This window comes from Ovis canadensis, chromosome 2 (genome assembly GCF_042477335.2).
Source record: "Ovis canadensis isolate MfBH-ARS-UI-01 breed Bighorn chromosome 2, ARS-UI_OviCan_v2, whole genome shotgun sequence".
Taxonomy (NCBI): domain Eukaryota; kingdom Metazoa; phylum Chordata; class Mammalia; order Artiodactyla; family Bovidae; genus Ovis; species Ovis canadensis.
In genome coordinates, this window is record NC_091246.1 from 250,354,457 (window position 1) to 250,371,877 (window position 17,421).

General features: G+C 47.3%; 1 protein-coding gene across 4 annotated transcripts in view; it reads left to right on the forward strand.

Annotated features, from left to right (window-relative positions):
• Positions 1 to 9,120, forward strand: part of USP48 (ubiquitin specific peptidase 48) — a 74,888-nt gene extending 65,768 nt beyond the window's left edge. For all 4 annotated transcript variants that reach the window (XM_069575039.1, XM_069575041.1, XM_069575040.1 and 1 more), the window contains exons 23-27: positions 56 to 211; positions 3,984 to 4,109; positions 5,550 to 5,598; positions 7,510 to 7,536; positions 8,574 to 9,120. In XM_069575039.1, coding sequence (XP_069431140.1) covers positions 56 to 211; positions 3,984 to 4,109; positions 5,550 to 5,598; positions 7,510 to 7,536; positions 8,574 to 8,596 — 381 coding nt within the window. In that variant the 3' untranslated portion in view covers positions 8,597 to 9,120. The remainder of the gene's footprint in view (positions 1 to 55; positions 212 to 3,983; positions 4,110 to 5,549; positions 5,599 to 7,509; positions 7,537 to 8,573) is intronic.
• Positions 9,121 to 17,421: the final 8,301 nt, after the last annotated feature.

A 17,421-nucleotide genomic window follows, 5' to 3' on the forward strand; every position in this document is an offset into this window, starting at 1 on the left:
TTTGAGCAGGGTCATGGTGTGGGTAATTTCAGTGCTTTTTTCTGGATCTTTATAGAGCAATGGAGGAACAAAGCGGCAAAAGATCTCCCATCAAAATTATATAGCCTATCAGAAGCAAGTTATTCGGCGGAGTATGCGACACAGAAAAGTTCGTGGTGAAAAAGCTCTTCTCGTTTCTGCTAATCAAACATTGAAAGAATTGAAAATCCAGGTGAGGAAAGTATAACATCTGTTTAATCATGCTCTGAACTTACGGGACCTTCATGAGTTTCTGCTTTTCACCTAAGTATTGAGCTGTTGCGAGAGGGCATTTTTGAGTTTAGAATAATACTTGTTGGGTCCCCAAATTCAAATAACTCTTCCTTTAGAAAGAGCTTCAAAGTTTTCAAAATTAGCCAAGAATCTGTGAAGAGGGAAAGTATTTGGGGGATTCTGAAACCTTGAGCCAGTTCTGAGTAGCTTTTCAATAATGAGGAGAAATATTGACAGCCATTTAATGGTTCATTTTAGATCATTCCCAGTCTCTTCCCACTCCACCCCTCTTCACCCCCCATTGCTTTTGCACGTCTACGCAGTAGATTAGTGATGAAAATGCCTCATGGCATTGTTTCCTGGTAGGAACACGAAAGTACTATAAATGAGGATGCCGACGGTACATCCCAAAACCGAGGAAAGAGAGGCTGATATATGCAAGATGTCCACGAAAAAAAAAAATCTGGCGCCTTATCTGTGGTAGTCACTGATACAGATCCCAAAAGTTGACCCAGTTTCCCTCTTTGCTACTTTCATGTGGCATAGATTACTGGTTATGCATTTTTCCTTGTGCTGATATTTATCATTGTAATTGAGGCAAAAATATAGGCTTCCTTTGAGGGTGTTCTTTTCCAGATTGTCCCGGGAACATTATTTCCCTTCGTTGAACCCATGGCTCTGAAAATAAATGCGTTGGCGTAATATCTTTATTCTGTTATTGTAGCTTTTACAATCTGAGAAAGCTTGTTTCTATCACCGGCTTTCTGCTTGCCAGTGGTAAACCTCAAAACATTCAAAACCTTTAAATTACAGAAACAGCCCCTGTGGATCAAGACATTGTCAGAGCCTGCGCTGCTTTTATTGTGGACTCGCCCTTTTAAAAGAGTAAATCAAAAGTCAGCAGAAAGAGCTTCCATCTTGGAGCATGTCACCTGCAGACAGTTGTTAGAAGGCAGCAGCTCTGGACAGGAAGCCCCCCTGATGCGCGCGCCCCAGATGGCTCCTCTGCCGTGTCCTTCCTCTCCTCTCCCTTCCTTTTGTGGAGGACCACTGTGATCCAAACAGTCAAAAGAAAGGGCGGTGAAGTGTAATTCCCCCTCAATGCTCCGTGGCGTGCTTTCAAAACCTCCCAGTAGGTGGGTTTTTGCCACCCCGCCTGAGCACCGTGCCAGCTTGGTGGACATGCATGTGACCCTCAGCTGCTGGTGGTGGGTGAGTCTTCAAGCACGTAGTGCGTGTTTTTATGTTTCACGGCACCTCTTCCCTGGGGTAGACCACATTTCCATTTTAATAGGATGGCCACCATACCCATTTATAGTCGCTTAATTCATCCACCTGTGAGGCCATAATGTAAATGAAGTACAAATTCATCCCTTTTCTCAAAACATGTTCAGTATTTAATTGTCTTATTCCATTTTCCCTAAGATGGATTTTGAGCAGGTGGTATTGCCTGCCTTAGGAAGGAGGAAATTTTCCTAATTTGCTTACTGCATTTCCTCATTTCAGCCAATAAATACACCTGCACACACGCACGTCATGGCAAGCAACATGAAGCTATAGGAACAGAGCTTTCATTGTTCCTGTTAGGCTTCCTAGAGTGACCGTGCTGCACTCGCTCGTCACACAGACCTGGAGAACATTAATTCTCCTTGCACTTAACGGTTTATGAATTATACTGTAGGCCATAGACTTCCATGTCCTCGGCCTGTTCTCTCACTCTGAAATATCATTTTCTCCTCACTAGGAAGCACGGTTCATCTTTGACAACATCTCTTCTGCAAAACCTGTTTTGGCCTTCAGTTACACAGCGCACTCCTCCCTTCTGTGTGCCCCGCCAGCTCTGTGTGTGCTTTCTGCCACCAGCTTCACTGCTTGGTTTTTTTCCCTCTGGACCTCTCTGGGATGGGATTACTACTCACCTTTATAGTTCCAGTACCTAGCACAATATTCAACACACGGTGTAATAAATCTTCATTCTGTTCAGTTCAGTCGCTCAGTCGTGTCTTTGGAAGTTGTGACTCTTTGCAACCCCATGGACTGCAGCACCCCAGGCCTCCCTGTCCATCATCAGCTCCCGAAGTCTACCCAAACTCATGTCCGTTGAGTCGGTGATGCCATCCAACCATCTCATCCTCTGTCAGCCCCTTCTCCTCCTGCCTTCAGTCTTTCCCAGCATCAGGGTCTTTTCATTAGTTGTTGAATAAATTGAAATGTCCTTGTCTATGGGCTCAAAATACAAAGTATGAGCCTCCACCCCTGAGTGACGGTGCTCGTGTCTAGAGGTATTTGCTGTTCATCCGTTCTCTGCGATGGTGCAGAGACCCTGTGCATCCCATTTAGGCCCTGTGAACTAGCATTCGTGCAGTCAGGCAGCTGTGACATTGCCTTCGTTAAAGTTGATACCAGAACACCTTCTCCATCGCTGTGCTTTCTTCTTCCTGGGTCATGTTTATGAACCCAGAGCTGTTGGCTCTGCCTGATGCCCATGTGCCGGGCTGGCTTTGGTAGAACTGTCCTTTCTCACCAGAAATAGGCTCAATTGTTCCATAGAAGGATCGGTGATGATCCCTGTTTAAGCAGACTTTGCTTGCCACTCAGGGCCTGAGGTCCTTTGGAGAAGTCCGGTTATGAATCTGGCCTAACAGGGAGGAGGCCACTGTTGTTATCCCTCTTCTTATTTACTTGTGCGCTGTTATTAAAATCACTTTTCTGGTCAGGGTCTTCCCAGCTTATAAAGCTCTTGGGCCCAATTCTATACAGACGTGGTTCAGGGCTGCCTGTTTTGTTTTTCTGGATTTTTTCAAAGAGCAGAATCAAGTGCATAAAAGGGTAGACTGATTTCCCCATAGCATCATGGATATTGGTATAACAAAAGATATGTGTAGTAGAACGCATTCTGTTGACTATGTCATTCAGGTGTGCAGCATAATAAAATGAATACTCTAGAACACACCCAAATGAAGAATTAGAATGTATCGCTGAAGATATCTATGTGTGCCTCCCTGAGCCCAACTCCTTGTTTCTCTCTGGTATTTACTACCTGGATGTGATTTTAAAACTTTTTTTTTTTCCCATTTTTCTGATTTTGAAAATAATGTTTAATATGCACAATAGTCTTTCTGAATGTATTTAATACTTGGCTAAAACTGGGGTGGAATACATGGTCCCTACCCTTAAGAAATTCATATTTGGCTCCTAGAGGCAAGACCCAATCTAAGAATATGTGGCAGTCCTAACTGCTAAAGTTTGTATTCCAGGCTGCTCACAGAAGGGAATCAAAGAGTCCAGATAGCCTGCTGGTTAATTTAGAGATGGTTTCATGAAAGAATTTAGAATTGATTTGATTATTAAAAAGATGTGGGACCTGGGCACAGTGGGAGCAACCATAACAGCCGTGCCCAAGCCTTGTAACCAGAGTGACTGTCAGCCCAGCCCCGCCTCCCACTTCTTTCATTTCTCCGCACCCCCACCCACCGAGGGGTTGTAAGATGCAGAACAAAAGGACCTGGGGGTACAACTGTCTCCTGATTCTCTAACAGGCCTCCTAAGGATATTCCCAGATATATTAGGATTACAGTTTCAATAGGAATGAAGCAAGTGGGCTGACTGCAAACCGTAGTATCTTTTGTATTCTGAAGTCTTTTATTTCTTCCTTAGAATTATTTATTCACACAGAGTAAGTCTCAGTATTTTGTTTTGTACAAACCTTTGTTTCATTTATATTGGCACAGATCATGCATGCGTTCTCGGTTGCTCCTTTTGACCAGAACCTGTCAATTGATGGAAAGATTTTAAGTGATGACTGTGCCACCCTCGGAACCCTAGGCGTCATTCCTGAATCTGTGATTTTGTTAAAGGTGAGTAGCGGCTCTGCGCCTGCGGGATTCAGGGGGTTCTCACGTGTAGACTGGGTGCGGCGGTGGTTAAGGTTCCCAGGTCCTTGGCAGGATGTGGCAACAAGCTACTGCTGTGAGTCAGCTGCATCTCTGGATGAGCTACCGGAGACTTAGAGCAGGTGAGACAGTCACTTGGTCTGTGGGCTTCTCATAATTCTTGTTTAAAATAATCTAGATTTAACCTCCTCCCTAAATTCTGGTTTGGTGAATTACTTAACCGTACTTCTACCTATTAAAACATCCCCCCCTCCTCAGAAGTACCAGCCAGTTAAGCTCGGAAAGAAACATAAGAATCAAGGCTTGACCACAGTAGTCAAAATACTTTTGGTTGGCTTAGTGAGATTCTTATCCAGGATATGAAAATTGACCTTGGGGAGAAAAGGTTTAAAAGAGGCAGGTGTGTTTTGGAAAACCGGGGCTTCTGCGACTGTCACGGATGAAGATTGCTTGAGTCAGCCTGCTTAGCCCAGGCCTCCTCTCCCTCAGGCAGGGCCTGATCTCGTCACTTTCCTCTGCCTCTTTTGTTTCTGGGTGGCCAGACGCATGCCCCCTGCGTGATGTGTTAGAGTATTCTGCAGGTTTCTGAACTGGGGAGCGTGTTGTTCATAGGCAGAGCCTCAATTCTGGCCAGATAAAAGTTAGGCCCTGGAAGTGGTGATGCAGGTCCATATCTGGCCCTTCACACGCGCACACACACGCCCCTCATCCTGCTCCCCGCCCCCTCCCTCTGCTTGGTTTTCTTGGAACTGTAGGTTCTGTGGAATTAACTCTGAAAACCTGTTTGGTTTGCTGAATCAGAAGAGCCCGGTCTAAAATCCTAGAAGCAGCCCCTGTCACTGATGGGCTTGCACGTCAGGTGGGCAACTGGAGTCTGTACTGGTCGTTGTCCTCTTTGCCCTTGCAGCTAATCCTACCACAAGCTCAGACTCAGCATTCGTTTCTTGCCTTTAAAAGAACATGGGTATTTCGTTCTTGATGGTGGGGAAAGATGAAAATGTATTTTTAACCTAATTGGCATTTTTCGAGGACCATCCTGATTTTACTTCTCGCAACTCACGCTGTCATCATTGGCACCTGAAATCATATCCATTAAATGAGGATATCTGAACCTTGCTACATCTAAAAAGTGTCTGAGGAACAGGAAAGCAGTGCCACATCCAGTGTGCAGTCTGTACACTTACGGGGGTGATGAGTCCTGGCCCACTTGACAGGGTGCCGTTTGTTCATCCTGGACGTTGCCAGCTCTGGCTTGAACGCTGTTTTCCACTGGACAGTGTTTGTGTCCGGGAGCACCATGGTGGTCAACGCCATGGCCAGCCTTTTCTGTGAGGAGGTTGGGCGCTCTCCTCGTCCTGGCTTCCATTCCCCTGCGGTTGTGAATTGTCTTCATTTGTTTTCTAGGCTGATGAACCAATTGCAGATTATGCTGCAATGGACGATGTCATGCAAGGTAAAAGACCAGTTTGTTTGGGGAATTGTTGAGGAACTTGCTCAATGATGGTGGGGTTTTAGTTATTGATTCTTTAGTCTACAGTGTCCTTACTTTTAAGCTTGAGTAAAGCTTCTGCATGCTAAGGTAGAGTCTTACCGTTAGTACTCTTTTTAAAGACTGATATCTGTGAAAATTGGGAAAGTGGAGGAAAGTGTAATAGTAGTTTACTGTAGGAAACTGAAACAGAGGTAAGCCTGCAGATAGACGAGGTCAACAAAAAGCAGAGCTAATTCAAATTGCAGAGCATGTGGCAGGCACACAGGAATTAGATGGCCCGGGTGCCTTTGAACATAGGAGTGAGGTCCCAACCTGAACCGGCTCACCACTGCACACAGCCTCACAGCCCTTCCCTTTATATCCATTCAGTGCCCCTTCTTGACCTGTAGAGTTTGTGTTCCTTTGAAGAAATTAAACTAGAAAGGTGAGACTGAGACATGTTACCTACCAAATAGGGAGACCAGCCCTTTGTTCAAACACTGGCAGCCCATCTCTTCCCTCCCACAGTGGAGGGAAGAGACTCTCCTCTAGGGAAACCAGAGCAATTCAAGGAAACAGTGTACAGATATTTTTAAAGTAGTTCATCTCCCAGGTACCTTTGGGTGAAGCCAAACCAGACAGTTTTCAGACATCTTTTTAGTCCCTCACACTTCTGTAGGTGGGAGCGGACAGCCAGAGACCTCCAGATGGTAGGGCAGAGAACAGCATGGAACCGAAAGACATCAGTCAACAGGCTGGACAGGAGGTAGATGATGCAGGAAGCACAAGAAAGCTTTAAAAGTAACTGTAAACAATACGAGAGAAAGAGCAAATCGTCTGTATGTAAGGGACATTCAGAGAACAGAAGACAATTCATGAAAATAAAAACGGGTGTGCCAAGGCCCAGGTACAATTTAGTGCAAATCTAGAGATTAAGATCCTAAAAACATCTAGAGGTATGGAAGGAAAGACCAGTCATATTCCTGAGATGAAGAGTCAAGGACAAACCAATGGGCCAGTGCCCACAAGAGAATGAGGAAGTGTGAGCTGAAAACAGGGATCCAACACAGGAGCAGATGTCCTGAAGAGGGCAAGGGGGCAGTTCCAGAGCTTCCAGCACGAAGCGCTGCAGGAGGCGCTGAGCACCCGCGCTCCAGATTGGAGCACGCTCCCTGGGGAAAGTGGAAGTGACAGATGACTGTCCTGAGGAGTTCACCCTTGAATCAGAGATGGTACAGAGAAAATGAAACACATAAGTAATGCAGCGGCTACAACCCCAGAGAGACAGTCATGCCAGACAAGAACGATCACCCAGGCACCCCAGAGCGTTCAACCATGGCCGCTGCTAAGGAGTAAAAAAGGAGTGTAACGCTGGAGATTGGCTTAGCGACAAAAAATACCAGTGTGTCAGGAGGATGGGCAGGGGCCATGTGTTATGTTAGAGGTGGTTCTATCTTTGAGGAAACTATTAGGTATTACCAAAAATTGTGAATTAGCAATATAAGCATCTAGAAATGCTGAGGTTAAACACCAGAAGACATGGCCGCAGGGCCAAAAGCAGGGGACAGGAGGCGGAGGCCCCGTGGATTTCTCCAGCAGGGCGCGCCCCCCCCCCCCCCGCCCCTCCGTAGTCGTGCAGAATGTTGGCTCCAGTCACAACCCTTGTTCTTCCCAGTGTTTGTCTTTTTCAATGATGCATATGTATTGCTTTTATAAAAATGAAAACAAAGATTGCCGTTTGATATTATCCGTAACTTCAAAGGTAACCTTTATAGGTGAGTAAGGTTATTAAAAGCTGTTTTAAACTTTTCATCCTTCGGCATTGAAGTGAACTTATTGCTGTCTGTAGCAACAGTCTTTTCAATTTGGAATTCTTATTTTTTTTCCTTCCAGTGTGTATGCCAGAAGAAGGGTTTAAAGGTAAGTTACATTTGTCATGCTTTGTTCATGAGTGTCACAGTCATACTGTAATTTTCTATTAATGTGAAGCCTATAATTTGATTTTAAAATTTAATTCAATCTGAGTCTCATGACTGAAATTAATTTTAGTTAAATGCATTTTTTATTCAAGCGTCTTCATTATCTGTATCAGCACTCAAGCCTCAGATCGGGCCTGTGTGTTAGACATATCCACTGCCAGATGTCCACTGTGCTTTTTCTATCTCGTTTTGGGGGGAAGTTGGGCACTTAGCTAGTGGCATTTTCATTTTTATACTTAACCTTTTCCCAGTTCCTCTTATCAGTCTCATCTTAGAGCAAAACAGTTTGTAACTGATAAGAATTAGAGGAGAAGAATCTGCTGAACTACATCAGGTTCAGTGAAAAGGTTTCATTTCTCTGTGTAGGATTAAGGCATCTCTTGGATTATCGCTTTAAATGGGTAAACGGTGATGCCTTCTCCTGCATCCTGGCCACTAGGGTTCTGCACACAGTTGAATTCAGACCTTTGACTTTCACAAATTTAACTGTTGCCATTTTGATCTTTTGTGGCCTAGTCCAGAGGTCCATGACAGGTTGTGGTTTTTGCCAGAGAATGAATTTGAATCAAATACCAGGGTTTCCTTGCAAACAAGTGAGCCGAGCTCCTGGCCTCAATAAAGCCTCCCTCTCAATGCAGCTTTCTGAGTACACGTTCCCACTGCAAAGACACTCCCAAAGTGGTTCAAACAAATAAAGCAGAACTTTTTTTTTTTTTTTAATGAAAAACGGCCATCAAATGAAAGCTTCAATAAAATTTGATTACCTTGTGTGAAGATAATGCATACGAGCCGTGTGGCTTTCAACAGAAATGTGCTTTAGCTGAAAGCCTGGAGACGGCGATATATTTTCTTACTTTCAGTGTCAAGGGCTTCTGTGCTTACTGAGTTGAATATTCCCTGTTGGTGATGCAAACGGGATTCGTGAACCCTTAACCTTGCAGCTTACAACTGTGCCTCCACGTGTGCTTCTTTCCCCAGGTACTGGTCTACTTGGACATTAATCTTTTTGAATACTTGCTGACTGCTCAGAAATGACCAGAAGGGAAGAGGAGTTTGACATGTTAGGGCATTAAAGAAAAGGTGGATTTAAGAATTAAACCATTACATGACTCTTCCAACAGGCAGAAAACCATTCAAAAAAGTGACTGTTCCAAAATGCCTTATGTCAAATAAAGCAGATTGCACTGAAGGCCATCAGACTTGAAGGAAATGTTTCAAATTTTATATTTAAGGGGGGTGGTGGGAGGGAAAGGGCAAGTAAAAGACTGAACAAGTTTAGTAGCAGTATCAGTAAATCATGTTTACATATGAGATTTATAGTCACGGGAGGGAAAAAAGTTCCATTCTATTTCCTTGCTCGAGTTTCATACCAGATGCATTGGTCCATGAAGAGTTTGTATCACAGTAGATGGGACGACATTCTGCTCTGAACTAAAAGTGATTCTTTAGAGAAATAACCTGCTTACCAGTACCTGTCTTTGATTCATATTTTACTTTCAATAAAGCATGAAAGTGAAGAACTTGCTGTAATTGTGGGAAAGTGTCTTCAGATCAGACTTCTGTGTCGGCCCCAGGACACCCCCCCACACGCTGCCTGCGGTCGGTCTCACTCAGTGTTGGGAAGAGGAGGGGGCACCTGTGTGTCCCCTGCAGTGAGCCAGGGGCTCGTGTGTCATTTTTGTCTCCCAAGGCTGTTCACTGTCATGCCTTGCAGAAGGGGTGGAGAGTGTATTGCACGAGATAGCATCCTCCAGTGCTGCTGTTACTCAGAGGAGAGTGAAAGTCGCTCAGCCGTGTCCAGCTCTTTGCCACCCCATTGACTGTACAGTCCATGGAATTCTCCAGGCCAGTATACTGGAGTGGGTAGCCTCTCCCTTCTCCAGGGAATCTTCCCAACCCAGGGAAGATCGAACCCAGGTCTCTTGCATTGCAGATGGATTCTTTACCAGCTGAGCCACCAGGGAAACCCAAGAATACTGGAGTGGTTAGCCTGTCTCTTCTCCAGGGGATCTTCCCGACCCAGGAATTGAATCAGGGTGCATTGCAGGCAGATTCTTCACCAACTGAGCTGTGAAGAAAGCCCATTATTCAGAAGTGGGAAATCAAATAACACCTTGCCGTTTGGAGAAATCTGACCACCTTATCAGAAGAGTAAAATGGCCTGAAGTCCATTTGGATGATAACACAGATTTATATATATAAAGTTTCATCTTCCCAGCCTCCAGATCCCATCTCTTGGATCTCACTCCCCTCTCCTCTCTTTTGCCATGTTGCACAGCATGTGGGATCTTTATTCCCTGACCAGGGATGGAACCCACCACGCCTTCTGCATTGGAAGCGTGGAGTCTTAACTACTGGACAGCCAGGGAATTCCCTCACTTCCTCTCTTTTTCAAAGCATTCTTCTGAAATGCCCAGAAAAGATCTTCTACATAACATTATTTAACAAAGAAAAAATATGTGGATGGAGTGTGCCCTGTTATCCAATTCAAGATTATTGTTGATTAGCAACATAGAAGCAAAACAGTATTCTTGAGAAAACTCGAGATTTTCAGATGGAATTGAAGGCTGGAGCTTGTTTCCGTTTTCTCTGAGTATGTACGTACTCTATAGAGTTTTGGGCCGAGATGCTGACTCAGACGTCTCCCTTGCTAACACTTTATTTAGCCTGGGGTTTTGCTAGGCCTTTTTTTTCTTTCTTTTTTTTTAACCCCTCCCTTTTCTGAAAATTTAAGCTGAAATCCTGGATGGGGGAGGCAGGTTTCAGTTTGAGAACCAGTAACCTTGGCAGCATCCCATTGGAACAGCTCTTTTTTATCAGAGTAATTGTGGCTGTTGGGTAAAATTACAACTCCTTGCCTGTGTTTTCCCTCTGTGTTTGCAGTGTCTTTAGTCTGTGCCCCTGAGGAGGCAGGGGGTGTTTTAATGAGTCTGTTGTGTGAGAGCGTGCACAGCACACAGGATCCTCAGAAGCCATCCATTCTTGGAACCAGTGGGTCCCACCCTGAGGTCTCAAAGGGAAAAGAAGGACTCCAGGTTTAGATCGTGAACTACTCTTCTGATGTTTAGATTTCCCCTGCCCCACCCCCACCCCCGCCTCATGAAGCTGAACATAAAATAACAACACACCAAGCCCCACTCCTTCCCCAGGGTAAAGACCTGTGTGTGGTTCACTTCGTGCTTGAGGCAGCTGCTTCCTTCTGCCTACTGAGAAGCTGGCCAGAGAAGGTTCTTTCTGAGGATTGACATAAACTTGTCAGTAGTCCCCAGAAATCTGATACCCTTTCCCAGTTTGCAGTTAATGGCAGTTTCAAATGTGTTACTTCAGTCTTTTTCCCTCGTGCATTGGTACAAAATAACACCCTGTGATAAAAGTCTTTCAGGCTAATAAGCCAGTACCGGCTCCTTTGTTAACTCTGCAGAATGGGTGGGAGTGGGGTGGGCCCCCACAACCCAACCATGTTCCAAGCGCCCAACTCAGAGTGATGTCTGTGGTCCCCGTAGGACCAGCAGCGCTGTGAGGCTTTATTAGAAATGCTTAGGCCCCAGAGCATGCACAGGCCACCCCTGCTGAGAAGCCTTGGGCTGGGCTCGCTCTCCCAGCCCTGGTCCCCAGAGTCTCGCAGTATTGTGTACATGAATTTGTGGCCCGCATCACCACCTCACCATTGAGTACGGGGAAAACGGGTACAGCGGGGAACCTGAAATCCCCTCTTGCCTTGTCCGAACTGATAGATCAGTTGTCTTCTTGGCTGAGGAGTACTATAAGGTGCAGAGACTTTTTCCATCAGGTTTCTCGCGTCATGCGTGTGTTCATTTCTGTCTTTTAAAGTATGAGAGTCTTCTGTGAAAGGTAAAATGAAGCTTGAAGTCCCTGCCACCCCCTGCCCCTGTTCTGTTTCTTTCCATTCCTCAATCCCAATCTAATGGGTGCCACATGCCGTTCTGGTGCAGAGTTGTGACCTACCTGGAATGTAGGTCACCATTTGGATGTGTTCATCCCTAGGGGGGAATAAGTATCTGTGTATTAGTTCAGTGTATCAGTGAACTTTATTGGTTAGAATTACAGTTAACCTTTCTGCCCAGTCAAAAAGAAGTGAACGTCCCTTTGTTTCTGTGACGTCAGAATCCAGAGGCAGTTTATTATTCCATTTTTAATTCCTTTTTTGAGGGGTGAGGGATCTTGCTGCAGAGCTTCTGAGACCTTAGTTCTCGGACCAGAGATTGAATCCCAGGCCCACGGCAGTGAGAGTGGACCACCAGGGAATTCCTCAGAATCTGTTAATACCCTAAATGTCCAGTTGGCTGGTCTGTGTAGTCTTGGGCTTGTTGACCAGGCCCTGGGTAATATTTGAAGTGAATGCTAGGATTTAATAACCCATTTGAAATACCCAAGAGGTGATTTATGTCTGTCTAAACAAACTGCTGAGGTGAAGTAAGCATTGGAGCCTGCCTTTCCTGTTTCAGAAGCACGAAGGAGTCTCACATCCTTTCTCTCTGGCATTTGAATGTTGGCTTCCTCAGTGTTACAGGGGACTGTGACCAGAGTTCAGTCTCAAGAACAGCCAGCGCTTTCATTTTGGGAAGATTCTCACCCCTTTGCCGGTGGCATGTGTGCCACCCTGGAGTAACCCCAAGGGCAGGGTGTGCCACCGACTGTTCATGACTGTGAAGGCTGGCAGTTTGCCACCCCCAAAACCCAGGCAATGTGCAGGTAGCAATTTTGGCTGGGGATTTGATTATTAACATGAGTCCTTTATTCATTAAAAAACAAGTCACAGACCTGTGTAAAAACGTGACACTTTGTTTGGCATTTCACGGAGCAACAGCTTCATGGCGAGTCCTGAGAGCCAGAGAACCCAGTAGGGAGACAGAAAACTCCTCCACCCCAGACATCTGTGGGGTTTTTCCAAGTCTAGCTTTTGAGCTAATTGGGCTGAGGAGTCTGCTCGCTGTTCAGGTCACACCTGCATGTGTAGGCGAGCATTGGAAGGGCACGCTTGAGAATTTGGGTCGCCGTGCTTCAGATAGTCTCAGCATTTGCCTCATAATTAAGAAAAGTTAGTTGGCTTTGCTTTGTCTTCCTTCCCGTATTATCTCTTAGAGCAGTATTTGCCGCCTTGTTTACCCTTCCACACTGAGAACCACACAATAACACATTTTTGTTGGAAAAATTACTTTGCGTCATTCTTTGTAAGTTGACTTTAGCCTTTGTGAGGAAATGCTATGGAACCTTCTGTAAGTCTTCAAAAAGAGGTCTTGTGAACCACAGAGCGGAGCTGGCCGGGAACGTGAGGACATTGCTTGTGCCGGAAGCTGCTGGAATTTAAATAATGGCTGGACAGGTGTGGTTGGTCAGTCTGCTACATAAATATTTCCTCTTGGCCCATAAGGAAAAAGAAGCTAAAGGACAGACAGTAAGGCACCTTAACTCTGTGTTTATTTGCAGAGTCAGGTTGAAAGGAATTCAAAACACGTTTAGAATGAGTGTTGACAATTTATGCCTTTGTGATAGGCAGGTTCTGCCCCAGAGCAGCAGCTTCCGGTGTCTTGATTGTCATTGCCAAGAACATCAGTAATAACAGGTGCCGCGAGCCTCGGAGGCAGAGCTGTGCAGGCGCGAGGCAGAGCAGAAGGCTGCGGCCAGTGCTTCAGGCTCCTTCCTGACCTGAGAGTCTTTTTTTCATTCTTTATTTAACCTCTTGAGACTTCTGGAATAATACTTGTCAAGAGTAGAGTCCAGGGAACAGGTATTTCTTGTGCTTCTGGGGGAAGTTTCCAAACAGATAAGCCCCAGGACCTGTTTTATCAAATGATTGCTGTGTTACTTGCTTACCATATTACATTCGGCACTCTTAAAAAAATGCATATGTTTCAGACAAGCTGGTCACATTTGTTCATATGGTAAGAGTTAAGTCTTTTTTCTGAGGCTCGTTAGAGTTTGGGAAGAGGTTGAATCAAGTCGCCTTTGTAACTTGCCAGGAGTTGTCTGGCCTTTTCTAGGGGACGCTGTTTTGCCTCCAGCATTGAGAGGTGCACCAGCTCATTACTAGACTGAGCCACGGCTGTGCCCACCCCGACCGCAGCAGAGACAAGACCACACTCCCTGGAGAAGTGGAGCTTGCTACCAGATGGGCAGCAGAAACGCGGTGGCTCTGCTCGCGCTGCGTTTTCACGCCTTGCCATCCCCCGAAGCTGTCTCAGTTCCCCTGAAGTTAGTTCTGAGAGCTCGTCCAACATAATTACTGTATTGATCTCACATAGAGGGCATCATCTGTTCTCCCCTCACATGCTTTAAGAAAATTAAAAAGAAAAAAACCTGCTTTCAAGGATTTGGCTGAGATTGCACAGGCCAAGGCCTTTGACGGGAGAGTGCTCTTGGTCAGGGAGGGACCCAGCCTCGTAACAGCAGCTGGAACGGCAGTTTGATTTCCAGATCGGCATTACCGCTGCCAGGAGAGGCCCTGGGCCACAGGAAGTGGGGGGACACACCCCGAGGAAGCCAGAAGGCCTGGGCAGCGGCCGTCTGGGCTGAAATATTGCCGGCTGGCACACGGGCCTCTGCAGGCTTGGATCTTGGTCTCCCCTTCCCCCATTCTCTGGCGTATTTGTTTGTAACCGAGGGAACAGTGGACTGCTACCGGCCCTTTTTATGATCCTGGATAACTGTGTTCCCCTTTGTGCCTGAGTGTTGGCTGTAAAAGGAAGTGGGTGTAGAAATTGTGAAGATAGTAGGGCCTCACCTCTTCACCTCCACCTCCAGCCCCACCCACTGCCTCCAGGTCCTGGGAGTGTGTGTGAGAAATTGCCCCAGTGGACCACCTCTAAGGGACTTGTCTTTTGTATGTGAGTCAGTCTTTGCTTTGTGTTTGGAGTTTTTGCTGCATCTCCCATCTGTAGCATGCACTGGCTCTGGGTGAAGGAGGCTTCAAGCCGTGCTAGACTGTCTAGAACTAGAGTGAGTTATTTATTTTTGTCTTAACTGGGAACCAGAGTTAGGGCTCTGCTGGATCCTGGGTCTGTACCTAAAACCAACTCCAAATCCCAGGAAATGGATCAACCTAGTTAGCGCTGGACTGCTCCAGCTCCCCGAAGGCGGGGGTCCAGTCATTTTCCTCATCCTGTACCCTACAGCGTGGCACATAGATTCCCAACAAGGAAGAACGGACCCCTGGGAAGCTCTTGTCAGGCCACAGCAGGGTCCCCGGGGTGGGGGAGGGAGCTTTCCATTACTTGGGTGTGGTCAGTGCCATCCCCACCTTTAGGCTTGACTGTGTTTGTCCTCAAAATGAGGACTTTCTAGCTGTGATCCAAGAGTGGGTCCTCCCGGGTGGCGTCCTCTCTGCCATGCGTCCAGCATTAGCAGGGCAGCACCCCCTGACCCCACCCCAGAAACAGAGGCCTCAGAACATTTCTTGACTGACATGCCCCGGAGCTGACTCCCAGTCCTCATCCGGTTTGCTCTCACTGGAGCAGGACTTTCTTCCAGCCACCCCTGCAGCCCACCCTCTTCACCAGCCCCTCCTCAACCTGACTTGCTGCTCCACGGAGAGCACATGTCAGGGAGCCAACCCTCCGGAATTTTCTCCCTCTGTCCGCGTCCTCCTCTTTCTGATCTGCCCAGGGAGGGGCAGGGGGCAGAGAGGAGAGTTACTTCCATTGCTGTTTTTTGACTCCCTTGTGCATTATTCCCAGCTTACTGTAGTACCACCCACGTTTTCACTCCAGCCTTCTTAGACATCAGGGTTTTTTTTTCTTTTCTTGAAGCCAGCTCCCATTTTTCAGCAGCTGGGAGGGAGGGCAGGCTTGGTGGCTGGGTCGCAATGTATTAAGTGTTTGGAAGAGAGAAGGCTTGTGCCCAGAGGCAGCCATGCGTGAGTGGTCAGTCTTGAGTGGTTTGGATTGAAATAGGGCAGAGAAAGCAGAGCTCTGGGGCCTTCATCCAGTCTTAAGTACCCAGGCTCCATGCCCAGCCCCCTACTGCACGTGCCTGCTGCCTGCTCCCCAGGGCCCCCGACAGTCTCCGCACGTGGCCCCCAGGACAACAGGAGAGATCACAGGCCTCTTGCACTGAGGTTTTTCTGTAAAGAGGAAAGTGCTGTAATTGAAGAGCTCCTTGGTTATAAAGAAGAAAGGGAGGCCTGGCACAAAAGAGCCTTCGTTTAAGGAGCTACTCAGCCAGGGTTGGGTAGTGTTCAGTCCCTCAGGGACCATGGGCCCTTGGAGAACATGGAGTTTGCTGGTCCAAATCACAGCTGCAGCTCCTCACTCTGTTTCCACACCTCCTCTGCTTCCGTGGGGCCCCTGGCTGCGGCTCACGTGAGGCACCGTGGCTCCATCCTGGAGCCTGGTCTGAAGCGGTTCCCTGAGCAGCCCTTTCCAGCTGGGAGCCCATGGTCTGTGTCTCACCATACGGAGGGGAAGAGGGCTCTTTTGGAGAGCAGCTGGAGAAGCTGAACAGGCACCAGAATCTTAATGGGAATGGAATTCAAGGGTACAATCCCAGCACCATGTACAAAAAGGATGGGAAGAGGGGTGTTGCTTCGAAGAACCCTGGAGTTTGTGTGCTCTCCCCAAGAAGCCCAGCTTTGCTCTAGGCAGGTCAGCCCAGTGCATGCTGGCCGGGAAGGGCTTTAGGCTCTCAACCATTATTTCCCAAATCTGACTCAGTTTGATTTCACCCAGCATCTCCCGGGACCAATGTCCTGCACAACACGCCCATCTGAGGCAATTGCTGCACTACAGAATCCCTCCTGCACTATCCCCAGAAGCGCCTTGACCAGTCTCATTCCACTCCTTCCCCCTTATTAGAGCTTTGAACCAAACTATAAAGCATCCTGGAGCATCCTGAGAAGGATCCAGGCTCAGGCCTGCAGCTTCGACAGGAAGTCAGATGGCCCCCAGGGGTTGGGGTGGGCACAGTGTGAGGAGGCGCTGCTCTCAGAGCCGCTGCAGTTTTCTTTCTTCCTCGACAGCCTTCTTCTGCCAGCACTATTCAAAATGATGTCTCTGGGGACCTCCCTGGTGGTCCAGTAGTTAAGAATCCGCCTGCCGGTGCGGGTGGCACAGGTTGGATCCCTGGTCCGGGAAGATCCCTCAGGCCACGGGGCAACTAAATCTGGGTACCACAACTACAGAGTCCACATGTGCTGAAGCCCGTGCGCCCCATCTAGAGACGCCACCACAGTGAGAAGCCCACGCTCAACTAGGGCAGGCCCACGCGCAGCAATGAAGACCCAGCACAGCCAAAACTAAATATTGAAAGAAATACAACATCTGTGGCCCTACAGCACCAGCAGTGCTGCGACACTTTATTAGAAATTCACCCGGTGAAGCTGGATCAGGCCATGCCTGTGCTCTTAGAAGTTCAAGGCATCCTGATCTGGGAACTCTTTCCCACCCATGGCTGGGGTGAGCCTGCAGATGAGGCCCCAAAGGACTGGAAAGAACATGGACCCATCCCTACCTCCCCTCTGCCTTTTCAGTTTTCTGGGGGTGTGGGGCGATGGGGATGAGGGTGAGGCATGGCCTGCAGTTCCCCCTTAATTCTGATCTCTCTTGGCTGAGGTGAGAGTCTTGGCGGGGAAACGGGTCCCAGCACTGTTGGTCCTCAACACTCAGGCCTGCACATGTCAGATTGTCCAGCAGCGGATGGAAGTGTGGCTGAAGGCCCTGTGTCTTGTCTTTAATGAAACGAATCCCCATAGCTGGGAAAATGTAGGTGGAAGTCATTTGTTAAGCACACAGCAGGTGCTCAATAAATACATTGAGTAAGTGAATACAAGACCTGGAGGCTTCCCTTATGGTTCAGTGGTACCGAGTCCATC